At 42.2% G+C, this 24166-nt stretch overlaps 2 protein-coding genes across 7 annotated transcripts in view; one reads left to right on the top strand and one right to left on the bottom strand.

Moving 5' to 3' along the window:
• Positions 1–271: 271 nt before the first annotated feature.
• MOCS2 (molybdenum cofactor synthesis 2) lies at positions 272–10830 on the top strand. 5 transcript variants are annotated; one of them, XM_082337122.1, is made up of 8 exons: positions 377–659; positions 745–866; positions 3104–3190; positions 3358–3504; positions 4624–4759; positions 5618–5771; positions 7179–7302; positions 8505–10830. In XM_082337122.1, the coding sequence occupies exons 5-8, from the start codon at positions 4639–4641 to the stop codon at positions 8571–8573; spliced, it is 468 nt and encodes a 155-aa protein (XP_082193248.1). In that variant the 5' UTR covers positions 377–659; positions 745–866; positions 3104–3190; positions 3358–3504; positions 4624–4638; the 3' UTR covers positions 8574–10830. The 5 variants fall into 5 exon arrangements, with proteins under 5 accessions (XP_082193251.1, XP_082193252.1, XP_082193249.1 ...); XM_082337125.1 differs by lacking the exons at positions 377–659; positions 3104–3190; positions 4624–4759; positions 5618–5771; positions 8505–10830 and adding an exon at positions 272–361 and having other exon boundaries at positions 7179–7257; XM_082337126.1 differs by lacking the exons at positions 377–659; positions 3104–3190; positions 4624–4759; positions 7179–7302; positions 8505–10830 and adding an exon at positions 272–361 and having other exon boundaries at positions 5618–5748.
• Positions 10831–10841: 11 nt separating this feature from the next.
• The window catches only part of ITGA2 (integrin subunit alpha 2), a gene marked incomplete at its 5' end in the record, with an annotated part of 70863 nt that continues 57538 nt past the window's right edge, over positions 10842–24166 (bottom strand). For both annotated transcript variants that reach the window (XM_082337121.1, XM_082337120.1), the window contains 6 exons: positions 10842–16185; positions 16950–17066; positions 20554–20643; positions 22931–23044; positions 23366–23470; positions 23994–24104. In XM_082337121.1, coding sequence (XP_082193247.1) covers positions 16096–16185; positions 16950–17066; positions 20554–20643; positions 22931–23044; positions 23366–23470; positions 23994–24104 — 627 coding nt within the window. In that variant the 3' untranslated portion in view covers positions 10842–16095. The remainder of the gene's footprint in view (positions 16186–16949; positions 17067–20553; positions 20644–22930; positions 23045–23365; positions 23471–23993; positions 24105–24166) is intronic.

The raw sequence follows: 24166 nt of genomic DNA, 5'->3' as shown, positions 1-24166 counted from the left end.
GGGGACTGAGCCCATGTGAAAATCCGGCCTTTAAGGTACTGTCCCCAAAACTACCCCCTGCGTTTTGCAGGCAAAGCCACGGCCTCTCATCCCCTGCTTCCCCCCCGCCCCGAGGGCCGTCTCCCACCTCCGTTATTCACCCGTGCGGGGGAAGGGCCCCGGCGTGGGGGGCTGCGCCACACCGCTGGGCCCAGCCCGGCCCAGCCAGGCCCAACGGCGCCGGAGCGGGGCCGCGCCGCGCTCCCGGCCCAGGCCGCAGGGGGCGGTCCGGGCCCTGCGCCTCTCGTCCGGGCGCAGGCGCCACCGTGAGCCCGCGGCGGAGGGCTGCCCGCCCGGGGACGGCGGCTCCATGCGCTGCCAGGTAGGTGTAGCCCGCCGGCGCCCCGGGGGAGCGGGCCCCGGCTAAAGGCGAGGCGGGTGCCGGGGAGGGCGGCGGGGCTCCCTCAGCCCCTCGCCTCGGCGGGCGGAGGCGCCGGGCGGGCGAGGCCTGGACGGCGGAAAGGGGACATGGATCCGCGCTGACTTACCGCCCCCCCCCCGCCCTCCTCCCCTGCTCTCCTGACAGCCGGGGCAGGAGGAACGCGACACAGCTTATCGGCATTAAAAAAAGGCAGGGAGAGCTTTTCCTCAGGCTGGTTTGGCTTCGGCTGTTCGCTTTGGTATTTTCGGAGAAGTTAACGTGCAGTAGCGTTTTTTCTTTTCAGTAGGCCCCGCTACCCTGACGGGCGTTTGTTCCCCGAGCAGGTCTCGGTGCTGTATTTCGCCAGGAGCGCGGAGCTGGCGGGGCTGCGCTGCGAGAGCCTCTCGGTGCCGCGGCGGATCACCGCCCTGCAGCTCTGGGAGGAGATCGTCAGGGTTCACCCAAGGTAGGCGGGGTCAGGTGCTGAGGGGCACGAAGTTTAACGTGCTTGGGGGTGTTTTGGTGAATGCACATTCAGCGTTTAGAGTTGAGCGGGGACATGTATCAGTGCTTTGATGCTGTAAAAACAGTGACATTACCTTGTTCTTGTGACCTGCAGCAAGTGTTTTGTCCAGTTGGAAATGCTGCAGCGTTATGTATGTAGGAAAGACGAGAAATGTACGAGAAACGTACTAGAAATATACCCGAAAGTTGAGCCCGAGGGGTGCTTTAAGACACGTGGCCCACTGTCCAGGAGGGCCACGGTGCGGTAACTCTGCTGCAGGTGAAAACTGAGCTGTGTTACTAACCTGTGGAGAAGGTCAGATGTCTCAAGGAGGGATCAAGCACAGCCAGGGCAATCAATAAGAAATTCACGATAATGTGCAGGTGTTTTTGATCACTTACCTTTAACCGTACTAATGCTAGCCGTCGGCCTGAGCATGTGGCACGCTCTGGAAGGCAGGTCAGGAAGGGAACTGAAGCCCTGGCATAGGCTTCCAGCCATTCAGCCCTGACATAGGAAATGGGCTCAGCCACTTTCAACCTCCTCTGCTCTGAAAACAGAAAAACACTGTCGGTTGCATTTCATAGGGAGTCTGGTCCTGAGAGAGCGCTAGGTGTGTGCCGAAAGGACGCCTGCGGCGCTGGTGCTCTTTGGGGGTGTCAGCAGAAATCCCTGCTCAGGTTAAGGCTGAGGGAAGGCGCTCAGTCCTGTCAGGAATGAGTCTGATAGACAAAGGTGCAACACCATTTTGGAGAGGGGAGTAAAAAAAAAAAAAGTAAGGTGTAATAGACTTGAGGTCTTCAGGATTTAGTGCTGAATGGACTGGAATTTCCGTAACTTTGGACTTAGGTGCCGAAGCCTTCCTTTAGGCACCACCCTTCTTTATTAGATCTACTCTCAAAGGCTATGAAAAAAATTAACTATTTAGCAATGGCATCTGCTTCCAAATGAGATCTAACCAAGTATTAGACCAGGGGCTTTTTCCTCACAGAGAATTGAGACTGAGAGTGTTTCGGGGGAGGAGGCAGTAGGGAATGAGTGTATTTTACTTTGCAGCCTATTACTCGGTGTCAGAAGCAGCAGCAGCAGCAGCAGCCGCAACACCTTTGGTGGGTTTGCCATAATTGGTCAACTTTATCCTTTTATGAATGCTGACGTGGGGCAGTGCATTTTGCATGTGCCGTTGCTTCACAGTGGCCTTGGAAAATGCTTCTGCTCCTACCTTTTCTGGAAAAACTCAACGTAATTGTAGGGCATTGACCACAGACACACATTGGTAATGGATATTCAAACTGCAGCTTGAGCGTACTTGACCAGGCTCTTCTGTTCCACCCATTTTTTCCAATGAATTAACTTGCAAGTGACATTAATTAGAGCCCACCCTTCTAATGGGCACTTCAGTTCCATAGTTGTGCTCAGTTCCTCAGTGGCTTGCTTTACTGTCATACAGTCCTTCCCTTCAGTCTGCCCTCTGAGTCAGTGCTACTGTGTTTTGCTCAGCCTTTGCCTTGCCTACATTTGTCTATCTGGCTGGTAGGAAATAAGATGATTTTTACTTGTACCCTTTTGGCATGCCTACTTGTTTCTAAGCAATACAGCTCTCCGCTGTCTATGCCAGATTTTTAGTCTCAAACAATAACAGTTATCATGCCTGCACCTTGTGAAGTAAATTGTTGGCATTCTTTTTCTGGTGTCTTACTGGCGTTGCCCACATACTCACTGTGTGATTGCACTTAGTCATGAAAGTGACTCCCTGCCTCATGGTATCCAGAGCTGTGGACTCTCACAGAAATACCTCACAGATATGAAACCAAAAAACATATAGAAGATCTGCCAGAAAATGCACCATATCTGCCCTCCTAGTTCTGTTGCCACTCCTTATCAATAGCAAATTTCAGACCTATAAGTACAAAAGACCCAAAGTCTCTGAAACTCTTGAGGTTACACGACAAGAGCTGAAACTCTGAGGTTATACAACAAGAGCAACTCTTTGGCCACTGAATCTTCATGAGATCTCATGAACAGCATCCCATAATGCTTCTTGCTGTATAAGAAAATTGCTTTGGTCCAGCCAGACTGAATCAGGGGAACGTTTCTGTCTAACCCCAAATTGGATGGTTGCTACCTCTTGAGTTACCTGCCTCTTTGTTAGAAGCTGCTGAAGTGGGTCTGGTATACATTGGTTTGTTCTGATGTAGGCCTATGACAGATCCAATTCCTGACTTCTGAAAATTATACTGAGTTGGTTTCTCCTTGGCCACCACAAGAAAATCCAAGAGTAGGAGGTATGTGTTTGTTGTATTTTTGAAAGTGTATTGAAAACAGAGTTGAGTAAGTCTGTGGTATCTACAAAGTCTAGACTGTGCACCAGTTTGTTGTTAAATGAAATCTCATGGTTAAATGCAAACACTCTATTTAGAAACCTATTTGTGCTCCTGCCAATCCCCCTCAGGCTTGCTGTCATCCAGGATCAGGTGGTTTTTGCTGTTCGGCAGGAGTACGTGCTTCTTGGAGATCAGCTCCTGGACCTGCAGCCCGGAGACGAAGTTGCCATCATCCCACCAATTAGCGGAGGCTGAATCTGCCCAGGTTCTGTTAGGTAGGTATCACTTCTTGCTTAGCTTCCTATGGAGTGTCATCCTGTGCTAACATATCTCGTGGATTCTGTATAATGTTCCAATAATCTTTTTTTGTTTAGGTCCAGAGATGTGATTGCAGTTCTCTCCCTCTACCCCAGTACTCTTTTGAGAGAGCATAACTTGCGTTTCCTGCTGGAGAGAACCATTGTGCTGACCAGAAACTATAAGCTGGTGCACCAATAAATGGTTAATACATATGCAGTAAATGGAAGAAAGTTGTCAGAGAGGTCAGGCATTGTTTTGAATTTGGGGTTTAGGTCTTGTTATTCTTTGGCAGTTGTTTCTGGCTGCCAGTAGATACCCAGCTTGCCTAAATAAGATAATAATGAAAAACTTGCCACTTTTTAACAGAAAAGATGATACAGAAAAAGAATTGACTGCTGCTTAAAAAAACCCTTTTTTATGTTTGTTTGTTGCTGTCAAAGGAACAGTTATCCTTAGAATAGCTTTATTTCTTAGCATGCTTTCAGGTGCCAGTCCATGTATTTACTGCAGCTTCTTCCATTGCTGCTGCTCAAAATACTTCTTTTCCTCCTCATTCTTAGATGAACCAATGACTGGTTTCTTTTCAGAAAAATTGGAAGTATCTCCTGTGTCACTGAAACAGACTGACAGTATGAGGTCCTGAATGTCCTGGAGAGCATATTGGATTTTAGTGTCAGAACTCTAACCCGTGTTTATCAGAAACCTCTGTTTTAAACTGTGTTTGATTTCAGGATAAGATAGGGAGGAGGGGCTGACAATCGTACCACAGATTTACTAGCACAGTGGTCCACGCTGGTTGATTCTACTGTTAAACTGGGGTCTCAGACTACTTCTAGTTTTGTCCTACTGGACCAGACTTTCCTACCAGGAAGGAACTTGTATGCATTAAAAACCAGGTCATTGCTTGATATTTGCAGTTAATGCTCTCTCAGCAAGTCTGCTGAGAAGTGAATTTGCCATGGAGACTGGTTTCTTGGGGTGAGGAAGTAGGTGGTGCACGTTTTCTGCATAAATCGGGTCATCAGCACTGGATAAAAAGCAGTTGGCCAATGCTAGTATCGCCAACACCAACAACAGAGTTTGTTTGGTTTCAGCTTTTCTAGTGAGCTATGGATGAAAGCGAAGATGTGCCAAAAGATTTTATCAAGCTCAAGTCTGAAAAGCTCTCTGTAGATGAAGTGTCAGAGCTGGTCATTTCACCATACTGTGGGGCAGTGTCTCTGTTTGTTGGTGAGTTTAATATTTCTGAGCTGGATCTCTGGGTGTGTTAATAGTCTAGTGAATGGAACCTAGATTGTCCGCACCCCAGACTTGTGCTTCTCAAATAAATTCCTGGACTTCACCCAGGATGTTTAGAAAACACATTCTGAATTATTTAGAACAAGACCATGGCAGCTCTTAAACAGTTGCACTGGGACAAAGTGGTGAGAAGCTTCCCTGCTGGTGTGGCTATCCTAGGGCTGAACAGAACAGCAGCTCTGGAGTACAGGACTGCTTGGGAGCTATTCTCCCATCCCGTTGGACACAGCTTGTTCAAGGTGGGAAGTGGGATGTTGTGGCTATGCAAACTGCAGGTCCACACCTGCATGAAAGCTCCTGCAACTCAGATCTTGGTTGAAAGTAAAGTATTATTTTACCCATGGGCTGGTGAAGGTCAAGGCTGATAGCTCTGTCCTGTTGCTTAATATACATGGTACAGATCTTGAAATCCCTTTGTGCTTAAACCTTAGTGCTACTGGGCTTCTAAATACTGAGCACTTAAACATTGCCTGGGCAAATGCAATAATAGCACCTTAGCAGTTACCACAGAAGATGTCCCAGCCTTGGGCATTACAGACTGCAGACTTGTATATAATGTGTAAACTAAATTCTTGCTTGTATGTTAAAGATTTCTCTTGTTCAGCCATGATTAGGGGAGGTTGTTTATATTTGCACAGTGCTGACCTTGACCATAGCAGGAGATCCTGGGTTTTACTCAGTATTTATATACAATATATTATTATATAATAAATATATAATATATATTATGAATATATGATATATATTTATTTACTCAGTGCTTTTGGTTGATAAATCATTTGTGTTTAGGTACTACAAGAAATAATTTTGAAGGAAAAAAAGTGGTTCACTTAGAATATGAAGCATATACTTCAATGGCAGAGACCGAAATAAAGAAAATCTGCAGAGATGTTAGACAGAAATGGCCATCAATCAAACATATTGCAGTGCACCATAGACTTGGGTATGTATGACCAGACCCCGTCCTTCTGCAAGTGGGTTATTAATCCTTGTCTGGTTCATGCTTACATAGCTGCAGGATGTGCAGGAGTCATTATAAACTGTAATGCGGCAAAGCTGGCTGCAGGTTCAAGCTCTCACTGCAGAGCTAAGTTTCAGAAAATGTCTTTTCAAAAATGTGTGTATTGGTAGTGTTTGCTGGAGTCCACGTTTAGCCTGCAGGATCCTTGATGCTTGTGTGATGGTTTGAAAGTGAGGAGAAGGGACTGAGATTTCATTCCAAAGAAGGGGAGGCGGTTGGTTTGTTTTGTCTTTTTTTAAAGATGTGAAGTTGGCAGCACTTTCTTTTTTCTGCTCTCTTCCATTGAGGTGCCACAGAATGTTCTTATTGACAGATTTAAGTCAAATTATGCCATAGGGAACCTGAAAGCTTAGAGTATGGGGAGGGGAGAGGCATAGTAATTGCCAGCCATGTTTGCCAGAGAACCTCCTGGTGTTCCTTGCATCTTCAATAAGTGTTTTCTGTTGGGTTCAAAATGTGGAATACTAGTGTCTGACATACTCTGGAGACTTCACTGTTCATCAGATTTCTCACTGAAGCTAGCAGGATTTGCAGAGTCTGTTGCAAATGCTTGTTTCCTTTCTCTCAGCAGAAGGAACTTAGGAGGTGATCGCAAAGGGTAATATTATCTCTGAGGGGTAGTTTCCTCTATAGTCAATAGAAAGAGCGATTCTCTTGAGGGCAGCTCAAAGCATTTAAGCTTAAATATTTCCTATTAACTGTTTGCTAGAGGAGTCTTACTACAGAGGGAGGGTTGGGAGGCAGCTTTTGGGAATACTGCCCTTGTGAGGAGCAAAACAAAACCTTGTGCTACTTCTGTTAAGTTTGGAAAACAACACACTAAACAGGAAAAACTTCATAATTTGAAATGAGAATTTGTAAAAAATTAAGTTTCATTGCAAAATCTGCATAGTTTGAGGCACTTAATTTCTTCTTTCACAAATTCTTGTGCAAACTGAGATAAGAACTGGCTGTTCCTAACTTGTTATTGTTCATGGTTAAGCCAGCTTCCAGTGAGTTTCCTATGCATTGTTGCAAGTTAGCAATTTTCCCCTCTTAATTCCATAGACTTTATTTAAAAAAAAAAAGAAAGAATGGAAGAAAAAAGCCTATGTCTGGTGGGTTTATTGATTCTAAAGCATGGAATTCTCACATCTGGTACTGATTTTGGTTGTGGTTTTCTTTCTTTTAAGAAGTGTATAATCCTTTGGACGTGGCTTGACACTTGCTCAGTATGAATGAGTCAGGAGAGCGTGTGGCCAGAATACTGACGTGACATGGCCACAACTTTTGGGTGCTCTTGATGTTAAGCATTAGCTAAAGCTGCTGTTGTTCCTCTTCTCTCCCTAGTGTGGTTCCAATAACTGAAGCAAGTGTAATTATTGCAGTCTCCTCTCCACACAGAGCAGAATCCCTTGAAGCTGTAATGTACTGCATCAATACCTTAAAAGCATCCGTCCCAATATGGAAAAAGGTATGTTTGGGGACAAATTTGATTTTAGGCCTGTGCCAGAGTCTTAGACCGCTGGGCTAAAGGCTGCTGCTGCTCTTAAGGGAAGTAGCTGAAGCATTACTTGGCAGCAGTTGCTCCTGATGGGATGCCAGTGTTTAGCACCACTTTGCTTTAATGCAGCCAGACCCATCTCTGGCAGGTAGGGCACTAGGAAAGCCCTCTGTTGCCTGTACCATGCAGCTCCTCTTTCTTTTGATGCCATCCTGGAGTCAAAGTGAAGGAGCCCTAAGCTCTCCTCTTTTGAGTGGCAAAACTCAGTTCTGCACAGGCTTGTGAAAGAACTTTGAGTCAGCTTTGCTTTGGACAGTGTTGCAGTTCGCAAGTAGAAGTGGCATTTCTTGTCTTTCTGTTTTCCCCTGATCCCTGTGGCCTTGAGAAAGCACAAAGCATTAAGCAACAGCACACAATGAAGGGATGAGCAGAGGTCCCAAAGCTAGTATGGGCACACAACAATGTGTGGAGAGACCAGCCTGGGTCTAGAAAGAGTCTCATTGCATAACAACAGTGTTGCATGCAAGTCATGAGCCCTTACCTCTGCCTTCTCTCCCACGCAGAACTTGGCATGTGTTACAGTGATGATCTCTGCATCACTTCACTTTTCTGAGATCTCTTCCAGGAGACTGGAGTTCTGTGGTCTAAGAAAGAATAATCAGGGGCTCAGAGCCCTGCTGAATTTGCTGCTTGGGCCTGGGCTGCTGCTGGGTAGTCCAGTCTGTCCTGAAGATCTAATACTTACTGTATTTTGTATACTGTTGTCATTTTTAGTTTTTTAATATTGACATTTTGTATAAACTTAAATACTCTCCTAAAAATGATGGTACAGTAGGTTAACATGGCAACATGTAAAAGGCAGTTTCAGACATGAGTGCTGTGTACTCTACAGCTTTTACATCATTTCTTCTAGATCTCTTTCTTGAATTGACTTCAGTATAGATGGGCCCTTCTAAATTTAATGGGGCTCAGCCTGAGGTTCAGCATCTTCCCACGTGTAAGTCAGTATGTTCTAAGGGTGGTGCCCTCTTTTCTGTTTGCCAGACAAGTGCTGTGTAGTCCTGTTGTGATCAGTAAATAATAGCAGGATGGCTGCTGAGTTGTTTGGCCTGGCTTGTGGCTGTATGTAGCAGACTCCCACAATATTTCCCGTTCTTTGTTTATATTTGCAGGAGATTTATGAGGACGAATATTCTTGGAAAGAAAACAAGGAATGCTTTTGGGCAAATTCAGAAAAATAACTGTACTCTTTTAAAAATAAAGTGTTACTGTTCCTAATGAGCATACTGGTTTAGCTTTGAGTTGTTTTTACAGAGAATCTGTATGTTTTTAAGCAGTTGTAATAGAAATTTCAATCTGAATAATTTAATTAGGACTGAATGAAATGAATGAGTAATAATTAGGGTTTTTAAGTGTTCTTGACTCTCCTTTGAAATCATCTCTGTGCATTTTAACATGGAGTCAGTTTTTAAAACAATCTTCCCTAAAATTCTTTGTTGCAAGGTGTTTAGTCCTCTGTGATATATACTGCTTTAATGCCTGTACATTGGTAGTCTGTGTTCACTGTGTGTATGGGAGGTCACAACAAGACAATTGAATTTTTTTAATCTTAAAAAAAGGCCTCAGTAGTTTAATTTTATATGACTGTAGAATCAGTTTGCAAACTCTATGCTATTTTGACATTTTTGTAACATGAAAGCTACTTGAAGTAGATAAAACATTTTGGTACAGACAGAGAAGAAAATACAAACTATACCTCAGAGTTACTAACTTCTTAGTAGTGGTTATGTTCCAGTAGCTCTGTCTCACAGAAACATTTTTACTGTGCAGCTGATACTACAAGTCCATTGCATTAAAAAAATATGGACAGACCTTGATTCAAAGTTAGATCTCTACCAGCAACAAACTTGCATTAGCAGTAACACGCAAACCTGTAACTACTTAATGATGTCTAGACATGATTAATGTTGAAGGAGCTTCTTTGACTGTGTTATTGTATGGTGCTGCAGGAAAAAAAAGCCAGCTATTAATACAAATAGACAAGTCTAAGTTTAATTAGTTTTAGTAGTTTGACTTTAGACATGTTAGGATTCAAAGTCATCGAAATGGGTTAGTTTTTCATAGGAAAGTGAGTGTATTGAACTTTTTGCAGTTTATATATGCATTTATATTCACATTTATGATTTTAATACAGTTTTTCGCTTCTTACTGTTTTGAAACCTAGTGAAAAGAGAAAAAGACTAACATAGTATGCCTGTGCTTCCACTGGAAACAATGGGCTGCTCATCTGAGTAAGATAATTTTATTTATAGTATTGTACTGTGCCATGATAGTGTTTAGATGCTAAGAGTTCAAAGTCCCATTGTGTACGGCATTTTTACTAATGCCAAGAGGCAGTTTTTTCTAGTCATCATTATCAATGTAGACAAGATAGATAAAAAGGAAGGGAAATGAGGTAAAGAGAAGTAAAATGATTTGCTCAAGTTTATACAACATCACATCACAAAACACTTAAGCCTCAGCTATACAATCCATTTCATTGTGTCTGCAGCAAAAATCTACAAACAGCTGCTAGCTGCACAAAATAAAATGAGAAAAATGGGTGATGATCTTTTTTCCCCCAGTGATCTCAAACAGTTTTAATACTTTAGTGATGGTTACTGTACCTGGATTAAGTAAACCGCAATGAAACACATCTTCAGCCAGAAGCATGGTTCAACTGTGCTTGTTAACTTACTGATGCACTTTTCCTCAGTGGAAGTGAGCAAGTCCTTCCTCTGCAGGACAGCAGCTGCTCCTTGTGTGCTTACACATAAGCAGCCTCCAAAACATGTGGGCCCTATTATCTAGGCAGAGCTGAGCAAGTTCAAGGTTGAATTTGCCTTTGCTTTGGAGGTTAGAGAGAAGCCCTCTGCTATCTGAATGTCATTTTTACCAGGAATTGTACAGAATCCTCAGTATGGATCACATCCTCTGTCAAATAATTCTTTTTCGTTTTAGAAAAGAAAGAAATACACAAACTTTCCCATTTTTGGTGTTCATTTTTCCACATTCATGTTTGCTGTTACCATGCAACTAATTAGTATATTAATTTCACAAAAATAAATGGCTAGCTTGCCTTGTAGTGGATGGTTTATGAATGAAATAAAACCTATGCAGTGCTTCCATACTGGTGCTGTGCTCTGGTACAGAAAAATAGTGGTATTTAGAACAGTTAAATTGTACTTGGGGGCCCTATGATCAGGGGCAATTCCTGTTGCTGTAGTGCTTCTCTAGTGCTGCAGTCTCCTGGAGGATTTCTCCAGGGTGACCTTAAGTGCACCTTCCCCATCAGCAATACAGCTGGGAAGGAGGGTGCAGAAAAGAAGAGAAAGAAGAATTGTGTACTTCCCCACAGTGACCAGGAACAATGAATGGAAGAGATGTTGTACTGAGTCACAGCCGAGTGTTACAATGTGCGTATGCTGCCATGGTCAAAACAATGAAATGTCATTTTGTGTCCCTAGCTGTGCATGAGGCAAGTACTGCTTTGTTCTGGAACAATGATGCATCAGTCTTGTGTAACTTCTGAGTTCTTCAGCTGGCATCTAAAAGCGAAATGGAAATGCCCCTAGGAGGGATGATGTACCTAATTAGAGGTAAAATGTATCATCTCACTAAAATTCAAGTCCATACTCTGACCTCGATGTTCCGGCTCCCTCTGTAGGGCTACCCTCTCTGTTAGGGTAATATTATTTTAAGAGGGCAAATTACTCTAAGATGTCTGCCTAAAGCTATGTCTGGAGCGACCCAGAAGTGCTTCCAAATTTCCAGGCCAGAGGATGAATCCCATCAGGCAAAGATGTGGCTGCACATGTCCTGCTTTCCACACATGCAGAACTAGACTGCTGGATGAAGGCTACCTTGTGTTCTGGTGAGGTCTGTGAGTGGGATGATCGGCAGCTGCAGATCAATATATAATGCAGTCTTAGCTTCCTGGGGTGAGTCCAGCTGTTTCTCTGCCTTGGCTATAGGGGAGGGTAATCCCACTCCTCTGTGGCTCTTCCAGCTGTGTGTCACAGCGTGCTGCGGAGGTGGTGGCTCCAGGTGCAGACAGATGTTCCCAGGAACGGACGCTGCAGACCAGAGGGTCAATGTGCGATTCCTGAGAGATCTGCCAGATGAGGGGTGTTTGTGGAAGGGAAGTGCATGTCTTCAGAGCGAGAAGTTACCCTTCTGAAAAGATGTCTGGGTCTTGGCTGGCAACATTTGAATACACTGATCCATCCCTTTGTCTGGCAGAACGTCCATATACTAGTATTGCTTAATTTTAAGAGTTTCCTTTCCTGATTTTGATCTTTCATTCTGCTCCATCCTCAAGAGGAGCTCAGCCTGATGCGCACTATGAAAACAGTAACTGATGGATTGTCATGAAATAAACGCGGGGAACGGGACTCTGTCATAAGGAGCCTACCCAGGAGATGGCAGCCGAGAGACGGCTGTGCGGGAGGAGCGGCTCCTACCCTGCCCAGGTGCTGGCTCTGCTGCGGGGCAGAGGCGCTCGCTTCGGCTGTCACTTATTAAACTGCCACTGTCGCACTCGGGAATGAAGCCTTTCCGTTGCTCAACTTTAAACTAGATTTTTGGCTTTTCTCTCAGCTTGCTTTTCCCATAGCTCTTCAAGGAATTTTTATAGACTAACGCATTCATTTTCTCCATCAAGAACATTACAAGGAAAAATACTGCCAAAATTAATTATTAACAAAGTGAAATTGTCTGTGAAAGCAGACAGTGCTACCCCTTGCCCCCCAAAAAGCTCTGAAAACTCAGTCTTGAGCTCTTCCATTTTAAGAGAAAGAGGCAAATACATTTTAAAAACTGCTAGCACACCAAAACCTGTGATTGCATATTAATAATTGATTATAAATGAGGGCAGAAAGGTTGACTTAAAAGATAGGACTCAACGTTTCTGAGGCTGTGAAAATTATGTACACGTTATTAACTTTAAAGGCAATAAAAAGTTCAGGCAATTAGCTATAGAGTTTGAGATGCATTTTCATACCTTCATTTTCTTTACTCTTTAATTTGCAAGTTTTTGTTGTACCTCAGTTTTGGATATAAAGGGTAATACACAGAAGTCAGTATATAAGGAATCTGGCTTTCAATTCTGCAGAATACTGAGACTTGGTGAAAGAGGGGAGTTTTGTGCTTTAAGATTAGGGTCATCTGGTTCTGTATTATGGAAGCGTCAAAGTTGTTAGCCTGAATGTTTATGTACCACCGTTAAAAGTACAGAGGAGTTGAAAGTGGAAAAAAAAAAAAAGGACGCTCTATGAATGTGGCTAGTTTTCAGGTGGTAGTTACTGCCATGACTGTCTTCCTATTGTCTTACTATTCACAGCCAAGTTCCTCCCTCTCTTCCTTTTCCACCGTGCTCCTGCTGAAATACTGCACTTGGCTTTTCCAGGTTATGGTGGCGAGTAGCCAGAGTTGGTGTCAGGACATGCTACTGCTCACCAATTCTGTACATCGTATAAAGTGCAGGGCATGAGACCGGCAGAATACAGTGTAATTTAAGGTGCCAGTAGTGATTACCCCATGTTTATAGGAAGGCCTGACCATGGTAAGGTTTTAACACCAACTATTCAACCGGAGCTATTCAAATACGGATATTTTGCACTAATGTGAACTGACTTACACTACAATATAGTTCTGCAGTAGTGTTATAACTATAACCTACAAGACTTCAAGTGCAGCTTCTTTGTATACCTGGCAGATTCATCCCCTTAGGGTTTTCACTGTGTGCTATTGGAACAAAGACGTATTTGGCCCCATTTCATGTAGTGATTTTTCAGTAGCATTTCTTCTGTTTAGGGTGCTGTTTAAAAATAAATGAGTCTGTGTTCAGCAGTATTCTTCTTTTTATTGTAGTAACACTGTTAGGCCCTCATGTAGGCACCACAGTGATACAGTCCCTGCTCCTACAGAGCTTACATGCTAGCTTTCAGAAGTTATTTGATAATAAAACTCTGTTATACATCCCAAATCTATACATAGGCTCATATGAAACTCTGATTTTGGACTTGATTCTAGTACTTCAAGAAGTCAGCAGCTAGATTTCAAGACCAGAATCAGATATAACTTGAGTTTGCTGAAGGTATTCCTGACTTTACTGGCTAGAAGCACATGCTGAAGCTCAACATTTCAGAACATTATTTTATCTGTAACGTGCTGTTTTAAAAAAGTAAAACTAAAAAAACAAACCAACCCCTTGCACATAATACAAAATATACATAATATTTCCAGCATTATTTGCGGCTGTGCCAACTTAAAAGTGCAATAAACTCACCCATTACAAAAACTAAAGTAGCCATTTAAGTATTAAGTTTAAAAGAAAAATAAACTAGTAACTTGAAGTGGTTAGGATACAAAAACCTTACCCATTGCTATGCCTTCCCTTTATTTTGGGAAAAAGTATTATGTCCAGGCTAGGGGGAAAATCCTGCTGTCTGGGACAAAACCCAGTGAAGACTACTGAATTGAGTCATTGCTACCTGATTGATAAACTGTTAAATCCCCAAAGAAGTTGGATGTCAGATATTGACCTGTACCTCCCACCAAAGATGGAAGAAGGAAATCTGGCTCAATGCCCAGATTTCCCTTGCAAGCAGCACCAGAAATGAAAGGTGCTGCCATCTGCTGCATTGTGCAATTCCCCCTTCTGGCCTGGAGTGCATGACCCTGGTTATGTACGAGCTTCCCACACATATGGGTGTAGGGTTTTGTTTTCTTCCTCAAAAGTTTATACAAGAATTGAGGCAGACAAATTTTTATCTTTACTTTCAGAGCATTTGCCCTCAGGGTTTGTAATTACAGGTCAGGAGCTTATTCTTTAGCTTTATGCAATTGCTACTTTTTACTTTTTAAATAATTGTTTTGGTCACAAACTCAGCTGATGGCCACAGTCTTGTTTGACAATCGAGATCAGAATCTGGATTGTTTTTCAGAATGTTAAAAAAAAAAACCTACCGCAAAACATAACATTTCATAGATAGAAAATAAATCCAAAACACATATAAAACTACACTGAGCACAACCCAGCTGTCACTGCAAGTGAAGCTATTTGCCAAAGAGATGGTTGGCTCCTGACTGATCACTGATTAAAAAAGACTGAGTAAAACTTTCTAACATGCTCAAGCCTAGTTTTTGAAGAGTCCCTCAGAAAATAATCTGAAAGGTGCCTGAGCATAATTACAGTCTAGCTTTGGGGGAAAGAAAACATGACTTCGGGTTCTGAATCAGGCACATTTAAATGTTTTACTCTTCAAGTAAATCACCTCAAATTGGAAACAATCTCACTTGCATGGCAGCGTACATAAGGACAACACACACATCATCTTTCACAATTGATTATAAACATAACTGCCAGCCATGAGAGAGAAAGGCAGCCAAAAGGCCAGTTCCCCTGACTGTTTACAGTCGTACAGCATGGGCCTTTTCAAGACTGAGCTTTCATTAAAACCAGGCAGCATAACGGCATGTGATAAACTTGAGGTGTGCAACCAACACAAAGTCACCCAAGTGTTGTGCTCAGAGCTCCTTCCAGAGCACTACAGTACTTTACTGTATAAAACATAAGTTAACTTCATCAAAACATCAACGTGTGGGACCAAATAAAATGTGACAGGTAAGGAGGACATACTCAACTTTGGTCTCCTGGAGGGCACTGAGAGGCTAAAGAAACAAGTGCAGTAAACAATTTACAGAGCTTAGATCTTCACTATCCTCTGCCCTAACCTGCATACTTCCTCCGTTATTATCCCCTTTAGTTCACTTCATGCTCTTGGTCTTGCAAAATCTGTCAGTACAGAATTAAAGGCAAGATCTTGACTGTCTTCCCTTTTTACATCAAAAGCCAAACTGATATCAGAGGCACTGCAAGCATAAAGCCCAGTGTAACAGTAATGGTAGTGCTTCTCAAGATGAAATCTGAAAACCAATCATAACATTGCAGAGAACATGCTGTGATTACAAAATTCGTATTTTTTTCTTGGAGAGAAAGTATGCAGAAGGCAGTTATACATACCATTTGGCAATATTTCCCTAAAACAATGTACTTAAGTAATTTAGTTGTGACCTTAGTGCAAGGAATACAGTGAACTTTTGGAACAGTTTGCTCATCCAGTTGTCCTGTAGCACCCAGACATCTTCATACGCAATTCCCACTTTATAGATTAGTTAAGACAAAGGTTTGCTGGTGTGAATTCTTTCTCTAAAACAATAAGGATGGAGCTAGTCAATGAAAAAATGAGTTTTCTTCTCCCAGTCTGGAAGCAGTATTCACCACACATTCATCATCAACTTAATAGAAAACGTCCTTTACACATATGGTACTTGTCAACTGAATTATGAACTGATGCTGTTCCACAATAATCTGAAATAAATTGCTCTGTTTCACTCTGCAGTGGATCAGGAGAAGGGTTGCTGGCACAATATGTTACTGTAAACTCCGGACCTGCCAGTTCTAAGGGCTAAGTTTGTTTGAAAGGCAAAAATTTATATGAAAAGGCACTATAAATCATTTTTGAAAAAAACCAAACTGTCCTGCAGTTACTCTTATAATAGAGTAAAATCCGTAAAATATTTTCATCTATAAAAAGACACTTTCATTAAAACTGTGTAAATGTTACTAAGCTTTAAGGCACTCCAGCTGAAGAACCAACTGGATCACAATTACTGTTGGTGGCTCAGATCTCCTCTCTTTATCCACGTAACTCATCATCTTCAGTCTTTGTCCTTTGTGAGTTCTGTAATTTCATCGACATCTTCTATATCCTGTGTCATTTTCTCATACTGTCTCTTGAAGAAGCCAAGCTGTGAGAAATATTAAAATCACACGACATCGCAGTGAGTCATTGATAGTTAACATTTCTCAGCTAAGCTAAATAGTGCGGTGGTAGAAATGCACGTATGAGCACGCACACACATACAGTGTTTGATTTGTAGATAATGCCTAACTCTAAAATGAAAGGAGCTGGGCCTTAAACTCCTGCCTGATGCAGCTGAATGCCAAAACAGCAGTGCTGAGCAACCAGCTGTCTCCCTGCCAAGATACAGGCATCTCCATGCTGCCTTGCTGCCACTGCTGTGCTTCCAGCATCAGTGCCCTGGCACAGAGAAAAAAAAACTTTTCTCTTGCCTTAGTCTAGGTTTCCTTTGTAGATGACTTTTTGCCCTCACCCTTCTCTGTTCTTTTTTTGTCTGTTCAGTGTATATTCTCTCCCTCCTTGCTTCTAATCCCCACCCTTGCCCACTGGCTTCAGAGCCCCATTGGTGAGTTATGGAAGGAGGCAGGCAGTGTTAAAAGGAAAACAATAAATGCCACAGCCCCTGTTTTGAACCACTGGAAACTCATCATCTTCACGTTGCCAGTTTCTATGGGGACTCGTTTCAGAATTTTGATTTTTAAAGCCCTTCTAAATCCCATCAAGGGTGCAATACCAATGCGGTATTATTCATACCACCAAACTGCACATGCGGTTTTGTTCAGCAGCAGAGAAAAGAGATTCCAAAGAAAACAGCCCAAATGTATTTATCCCTTTCTGCTTTTCTTTTTAAAAATATAAGCACCTACTTACTTTCCACAAAACAGCAACCAATACTAACAGCAAGAGGAGTCCAGCCAATATACTGCCAATCACAACACCAACTGGTATCTCGGCTTTCTCATCCGGCTTCATTATTGTAACTGGGATCTGAAAGCAGAGAGATTGTGCATTAGGGGTTAACGTTAACTGCATATAAAGTAGGGTTTGTAAACCAAATGCTTCACTAATCAAGAATAGCGGGACTGCACATATTCCACGGTCAATGACTGGAACACACCAGGCAATTACAGCCCTTTCACTGCTGTCCACAGATACCTGGTTGCACCACCACGGCACATGGCAGTGCCAGTTAAGGATTAGGGGCCCTCATCACTCTTGGCCGTACACAACAGGCAGAGAAGCAATCTCTTCCTGCCAGCCTTATGCCTCTCCAGTAACAGGAGGTCTTTCAGAGTTGTTCCCATAGTACATGGACACAGAGTAGGTAAACCAGACATGCTTACATGCAGGTGGGGAATAGCCTGGTGTAGAGCCCCATCTGCTCAAAACAGACTTCTGCTGCATCAGCTGGAGAAGAACTACTTCCAACCAAGCATTGTCAGAGCCTGTTATCTGTGGTGGGCAGCTGTAGGAGGCAATCCTAATCATGGAGGCCAGACACCATCATGCACTCACTGCATCTGCTGAAATTTCTCCCCTCCTGCTAGGTGATTACCTCTGTCTCCTTTGCCTGCTATTCCTACCTTCTGGGAAACCACTAACAACTTGTCTCATGTTAATCTGTGTTCTCCTGAGTCAACTGCATGAATTTCCTGTAAGATGTATGGGTCAAACAGGAGTGTTTCTAGCATACCTGTGCTTCCTGAACTACAAGCAATACCAGAGAGCTCCCAGAAGAAGCATACGGTGTCTGGAAGTTAGTATTGAGGTGATACCGTATCTAGTTGGATTGGGTATGACCAACTATATAGTTACATATAACAGTCGCTCAGGGAGACACTGCGGTAATGTTTATGAACTGTCAAATCTTTGGATTTAATCTTGGAACAACATGCATTTAGCATGAAGGTTTTTTTCCTTCCTGAAACATGATAAAATAAGTTACATATTGGTTTACTTTCTCAGAGTTGCTTGCTCAGTGCATTTGTCTGGTGTAATTTAATCTTAAGCTTTCTGGGAAACTTGCAGTGGACTGACATCTTGGTGATTTAAGTAATTTCTGCTGGAAGGCTCCAATGTTGTGCTAGGTGTGGCTATGTGTATTCATTTCACTGAGACAGGATGGCTTTGTGTATTTTCTAACTGAATGGCCATAATGATGATTATAGCAGGTTAACGTTCTGTCCTCCAGCTGGCAGTCCTTTCCAACTTGGAAAAAATCTGAAAGCTTTTACGCAAAGATACCTAAGCAGCTTCCCCACATAGCATCACAAGGCAATATTAATTCATTTGGCTACACAGCAACCCAGCTCATCCAAACTAAGGACCTGATCTCATATGTATGTGCAGTTTGCCTAGTAATGCTTTCTTCATTAGATTAACAGTGAAGTGGCACTTCACTGTTTATGGTAGTTGGAGAGGTGAATCGATGCCTAAGAACCAATATCTTCCCTGAAGTCAAACTGTGGTCAGTAAGACACCATGGCAGGGATTCACCTAATCTGGTGTTATATCTACAGTATAGTTCCTTGGCTTCCAATAGAGAAGGATAGGCTCTTTTAGGGCCTAATTCACCCTACTTATTTTCAGGATCATCTTTAAGATGAGATTAATTGCATCTCAGAAATACCTATTCTTTCTACGGATTAGGGTTTATAGAAGAGCTAACTCTGATGTGGATGACTAATGTAGATATTAAGTTGGATGAATCCTACTACCCTTGTCTAAAATCACAGGGTAAGTAGGGAAATAAACTCAGGTTGCTTCTGCACTGTCCTATTCCCAAGGAAGTGTGAAGGGCAAAGACTGGGTATCACTGCTGGCCTGCCAAAAAGTACATGCAGTGCTGGGTACTGACTCCATCGCTGAAGTGTCAAAGCAAACTGTCTGCCCTAGGGAAAGTGTACCTCCACTGGCTGGCACATTTTCCAAGACTTCTCACAGGGCAAGAAGCTATCAAGTAAGGATCAGGCTGTAGGCCTCACCAAAAGCCACTGTGTTTCTTAGGAGCCCTGTGGATAAGTTTCAAGGTCTCTTCAGCCACTGCCTCAGACATGTAGAAGTCCCAGCTGCAGATGTTTCAATGGCTGGCTGAGGAATTACCTTTTATTTGTCAACTGACTTAATCAAGAGTCATTTGAATAATTAAATGCTGGTTCTCCTGAAATCACCAAGAGAACTGCTGGTAATGTAAATTTGGCAGTGTCGTGCTCCAACTGTGGAAAAATACCTAATAATATGTGGTTTATGAGCTACCTAAAAAGCCTGTGCAATTAATTGGAATATTTGCATTGTATTAATGAGTTTCATCTCCTATCAGAAATAATACTGTGCCACAAAGTTGAGGCACTCAGCACACTTCAAACATAGGCATGTAATTTTTCTGCAAAAATGCGGCATTATTTCCAGAATTACACATATATTCCCTTTGCTTCTTCAGGCACTGGGGGTTTCCCTGAATACAAATGGGTCTATTTAGAGGTTCTTCACAAGAAATGGGAGTGATCCATGAGAAAACAATGACAAAAAATAGTACGGAATTACGGTCTTATTTCCACATTGAGATAGATCAATCAATAACCACCTTTGTATGTATTTAACTGAATTTTCCATTGCCTGTGAATGGGCTATGCTACACATTCTCACAGGTATTTGACTCCCGTACTAACTTGCATTTTGGTCTTCAATGGCCTTCGTTATTTTTATGGATAAAACAGGCTGGTAAATCATGTAAAAATAAATCTAACCTTAGTATTGCAAATGGAAGAGTGTTCCTCTCTAGATCGGCCAAGAGAACAATGTATCTTGTTTATTACAACAGCACCACAGCGCTAATGTATTATTCAAGTGTTATGTTTGTATATAGCAGATGGAAACCTTGGGAGAAGGATTATACACTAATAAAGCAGTGGTTTGGAGACTTTTCTTGAGATTAGCTGTATCCATATTGTCCATATGACAGCCATTCCAAATGCAAAAAATACTGCACATTCTTTTAAAAATGAGATTAAGTATATCTGCTGTAGACCTGTGCCAAACATCTGTCTACAAACATCAACCCAAATACACTTACAGAAGTAAGACTATAAATCATATCTGTGAAAATGTTTCCCAGAGCTCATTTATCTACAACAATTAATTCCACTGTAGAAAGAAGTCCAAATTTTGATCTTTTCATGAACAGGATGCTAAATGAATTTCAGAAGTTGCTAACTGAGTTTTGCTGATAGTTCTACAATCCATTTGAGATCTACAGATTTTAACTAAGTCTGGTTTATATAGCAATTGGCTGAAATGAAAACATTTTAGTAACTTAAGGGAGGCTGTATATAGCCAAAAGGATATATTAGTTCAACATAATCATCCGAGTTCATGATTTGCTATGTACTCCTAAAGGACACTGAAAAATAAATATTATCACTTTAATAAAGTAAAAGATAGAGAAGTTGAAAAAATATACTCATCTATCACTTACTGTTAGGGTATTCTCTCCAATTATAAATAACTCAGGGTTATGTGTATCAATTTTTGCCTCTGCAGAGAGTTGTAATGTCTGGAAGGTCAACTGAAAGAGAAGATTAAAAAAGACTGTAAAGCTCTATTACAGGGCAAATTGATTAGCATGTAGACATCCTAAAATAATTCTCTTGCTTTGAAATGAAGACGTCAGAACCAGAAAAAAACATTACAGTATTAAGAAAATTAAAGTGATCTTTTTATTTGTCCGAAGCTAATGTGTCTATGAAAGTAATAATGTATCATTAATCCAGTCTTAATTTTGCTGTTCTTACTTTTAGCAATGAAATTGGAGAACCACCTTTTTTTTCTTTAACATATAGTTCAAGCAAAACAGGAGGAGTTGATTATGTATCCATTTTTATAGTTATTTCAAAGCTGTTACTGCTGGTAGCAGGGAAGAGATGGGGGAAAAATAACAGCGAGAAAGGGAGAAATAGATCAGCAACAAAAGACAGATGGGGATGTATCTCTGGCCTTTGAAAGAAATGGAAACTGGATGTTCCCCTCCCCCCCCCCCCCCCCCCCGCTTCTGGTTTTCCCCATTGACTTTTTCCTATCACTATCTGTTCCTCTCCACTGCTCAAATTCTGACCTCGCTCCCTCAGCTTAAACAAAGACGACAACAAAAATGTTCAGCCAGTTCCCATTTGAAAAGGGACATTATGCCAGATCCCACTTCCCTCTGCACATGTCGAGAGGAGAGGAGCATGGCTGTGCAGACACTGCCAGCTCACCGCTGCTCTTCTCCTTGTGCGTCGGGCACGAAGAGCCCCACTGCCTACAGCACCACTGGGATCGGCCTCAGGTTTGTAGGAGCGCTCGCCAGCCATACCAGATGCAATGCCTGCTCTGTCATTTTGCTCTGTCATTTTGCCTCAGCCATTTCTCTGTGGCAGGGCCAGGTGTGGTGGGCTTGAAACAGGGAATGTGAGCAACCGTGGGTCCACAGCAGTCGATGCACGCTGAATTGTCCATCCCTGCAGCATACAGTTATTGCACGCCTGCACTGTGGCCATCTGCCCAAGTGGTCTGTCCTGCACTGCTAAATGCTTAGAAACGCACCTGAGCACTATTCAAAGGACCTCTTTAGTTCCTAAACACTGCTTTGCTTTGCTTAGCTGGTACTGGCAAGCCTGCTATCCCCTTCTTGGACAATGACTGATTGCCACCAAATAAAAAGGCTGATTCTGTGCATTATTGAGTGCTGGCAAGATTATTTGCACTGAACATTGACAATCAAATAGAAAAACAACAAAATGGGAGATGAGAGGAAAACTCTGACATGTGATCTTTCCTTCCCATCACGCAGTAGTAAACAAATTATTTCCATTCACTGTCTTGCAAGGGTAGCAACCTTTAGTTCAAGTCTCCACCTTCTGCCTACCTGACAGTACAAACAAGTGGTCTTGACCCAGCTGATTGGAAAAATACAAACTTTAAAGACAGACAGATGCTTTCCTTCACACACTTGCATACGTATATTACATTATCAACATGACCTTTTCCTTTTAGGAGCTGAATGCTAAAGCTGACAACAGCCCTGCTGTTAAATGTCAATACCTGCCATAAGACTCGCCAGACAAACTAAGGAGACTGCGTCATGTTCCTGACGCTCTAGTCAAACCCAGCACTCCAAGACAGTTTGGTTGGTTGCCTAGCTAAGAAGCAAACATGGTCTCATTTCAAAAGTCTGGTAATTCATGATGAGTTATATCCTGGAGGACACATGGTGATTTAAAATGGGAAAGCCAAGATATTATTGATGGATATTTTTAAGCATCCTGTAGGTCTTTAAGCAAGGACTGTTTCCTTGACACCAACTCTAATAAAAACAAAAAATCAATTAAAAAAAATTTCCACACCTTCTCTAACAAATATAAGTGGCAGCACTAACAGGCTTTTGATATTTTGATGTGACTTTAAATGATCACTATGTAGGCTGTGATGTTCAAAAGCTAAAAGCAACATTATTTTCCAGTCTATGACGATACTGTACTCTGCTGTCCTGTGTTGAGTTTTGTGGAAACTGCAATTCCCCTTGAATGAATTTAACAGATGCAGAAAATGTTTTTTTCAGCTGTGAAGATTGCATTATCACAGCATTTTCTTAAGTTTTGTGCTGGACTGAAGGTTATCATCAGCTCCGTTATGCAGCCTCACTACTTACTTTACTTTTAGATTCAAGTTTTCAATCTGGAAAAACATATACAACAATGTAAAGTAAAGGAAGGTCTTTCTAGATTGGAAGGTCTCTTTCCTGAACTTTGAAAAATATCAGGAGTTAGGAAATATTTGAGTATTGGATCCTTCATGAAGATGCAGCTGATACTCACAGCAGCAAAGGTTCCGTTCCAGATTCGTGTGGACACGTTCACGAAGTACTCTCCCTTCAGCATAGTGTCTTCCAGTTTACATGCGATGGTACTGCACTTCACATTCTTACAGTTCTTCCAGGGGAAACAGCAAGGAGAGGCAACAGCATGCATTAAAAATACACTTTACCAAGTGTTCTTTTAACATCCAGATTTTTTGCCCTTGCCTTTGCCATTCTGTGCATACAAATTAAGTGCTTGCAGGCTGTCAAGAACATGCACCTTTTCTTCCAAGGCAGATGCAGTATGTGTGAGAACATCCATAGGCTGCACTCCTGCACTGTGAATGAGGAATGCCACCCCCACCACAGCTGTCCCCACAGGTACAGCAGTGGGCTCGTAAGGATCAGCTCTGCGCCCCTGTCCTGCGGTACCGCAGCCCTGAGTCTTACTCACCAGTTCTTTGGAAGCTCTGAAGTTCTCTTTTGTGAAAGATGCAGAATAAGGTCTTTTCCCTATTTGCAGTGGATTTATCTGAGCTTGACAAGTAACACCTCTGGCCTAGGAAAGACGGCAGGAATGAAATTGGATGACATCATACTCAGGAGTTTATAGTCATCATAATATATATTTCTGGGATGAGACAGTGGCTGTGAAAGGCTAGATTGTGAATTATATAACACTGGATACTTCAGGAAACTAAGAGATTGTATGTGCTTTTAGTCAGAATTAAATGGCTCTTAGGGTAATTTTTTTCCCCCCTAGATTGACCTGAAGGGTTTGTTCTGATCTAAAAATTCCATTTTTACTATAACCTTCCCAGGAACTTGGAGGAGGATCTAGTTGAAGAGTTCCAGAGTCATATGAAAAGTCAGCCATGGACCATGAAGATAATCCACATCTGCCAAGTAATAGATTAGTGTACTGCTAACATCGTGGTCCTCCCCCTTCCCTTTATGAGGAAGGGACAAGGAGAAAGCGCATAGATTCTCCGAATCTCAGTGACACTATGAGGGAAATAATCGATGTTTATGGTACCAATTAAACCCCAGAACACAGCAGTTCATGTAATTCAGTTCCTCACCTGATCTGTGGTGACTGAAGTTACGTACATCAGTGGGTTGTTTTTGCTGGTCAATTCTGGAAGATAGATTTTTACAGATGCCATCTTTACTGGAATACTTCCTGTTGTTACCTGCCAAGCAAATAACTCACAATTAATTCAGGTAGCTATACCTACATATGCATAAATTATTT

Source organism: Platalea leucorodia, assembly GCF_965183815.1.
Source record: "Platalea leucorodia genome assembly, chromosome: Z".
NCBI classification, from domain to species: Eukaryota; Metazoa; Chordata; class Aves; order Pelecaniformes; family Threskiornithidae; genus Platalea; species Platalea leucorodia.
This window is presented reverse-complemented; position numbering and strand designations above follow the sequence as displayed.

Excerpts from the sequence above, each read along its gene's own strand:
- MOCS2 (XM_082337122.1), top strand. The coding sequence starts at position 4,639 with ATGGATGAAAGCGAAGATGTGCCAAAAGATTTTATCAAGCTCAAGTCT. Across the intron at positions 5,772-7,178 it reads GCAGTGCACCATAGACTTGG|TGTGGTTCCAATAACTGAAG; the intron begins GTATGTATGACC and ends TTCTCTCCCTAG. Across the intron at positions 7,303-8,504 it reads CCGTCCCAATATGGAAAAAG|GAGATTTATGAGGACGAATA; the intron begins GTATGTTTGGGG and ends TTATATTTGCAG.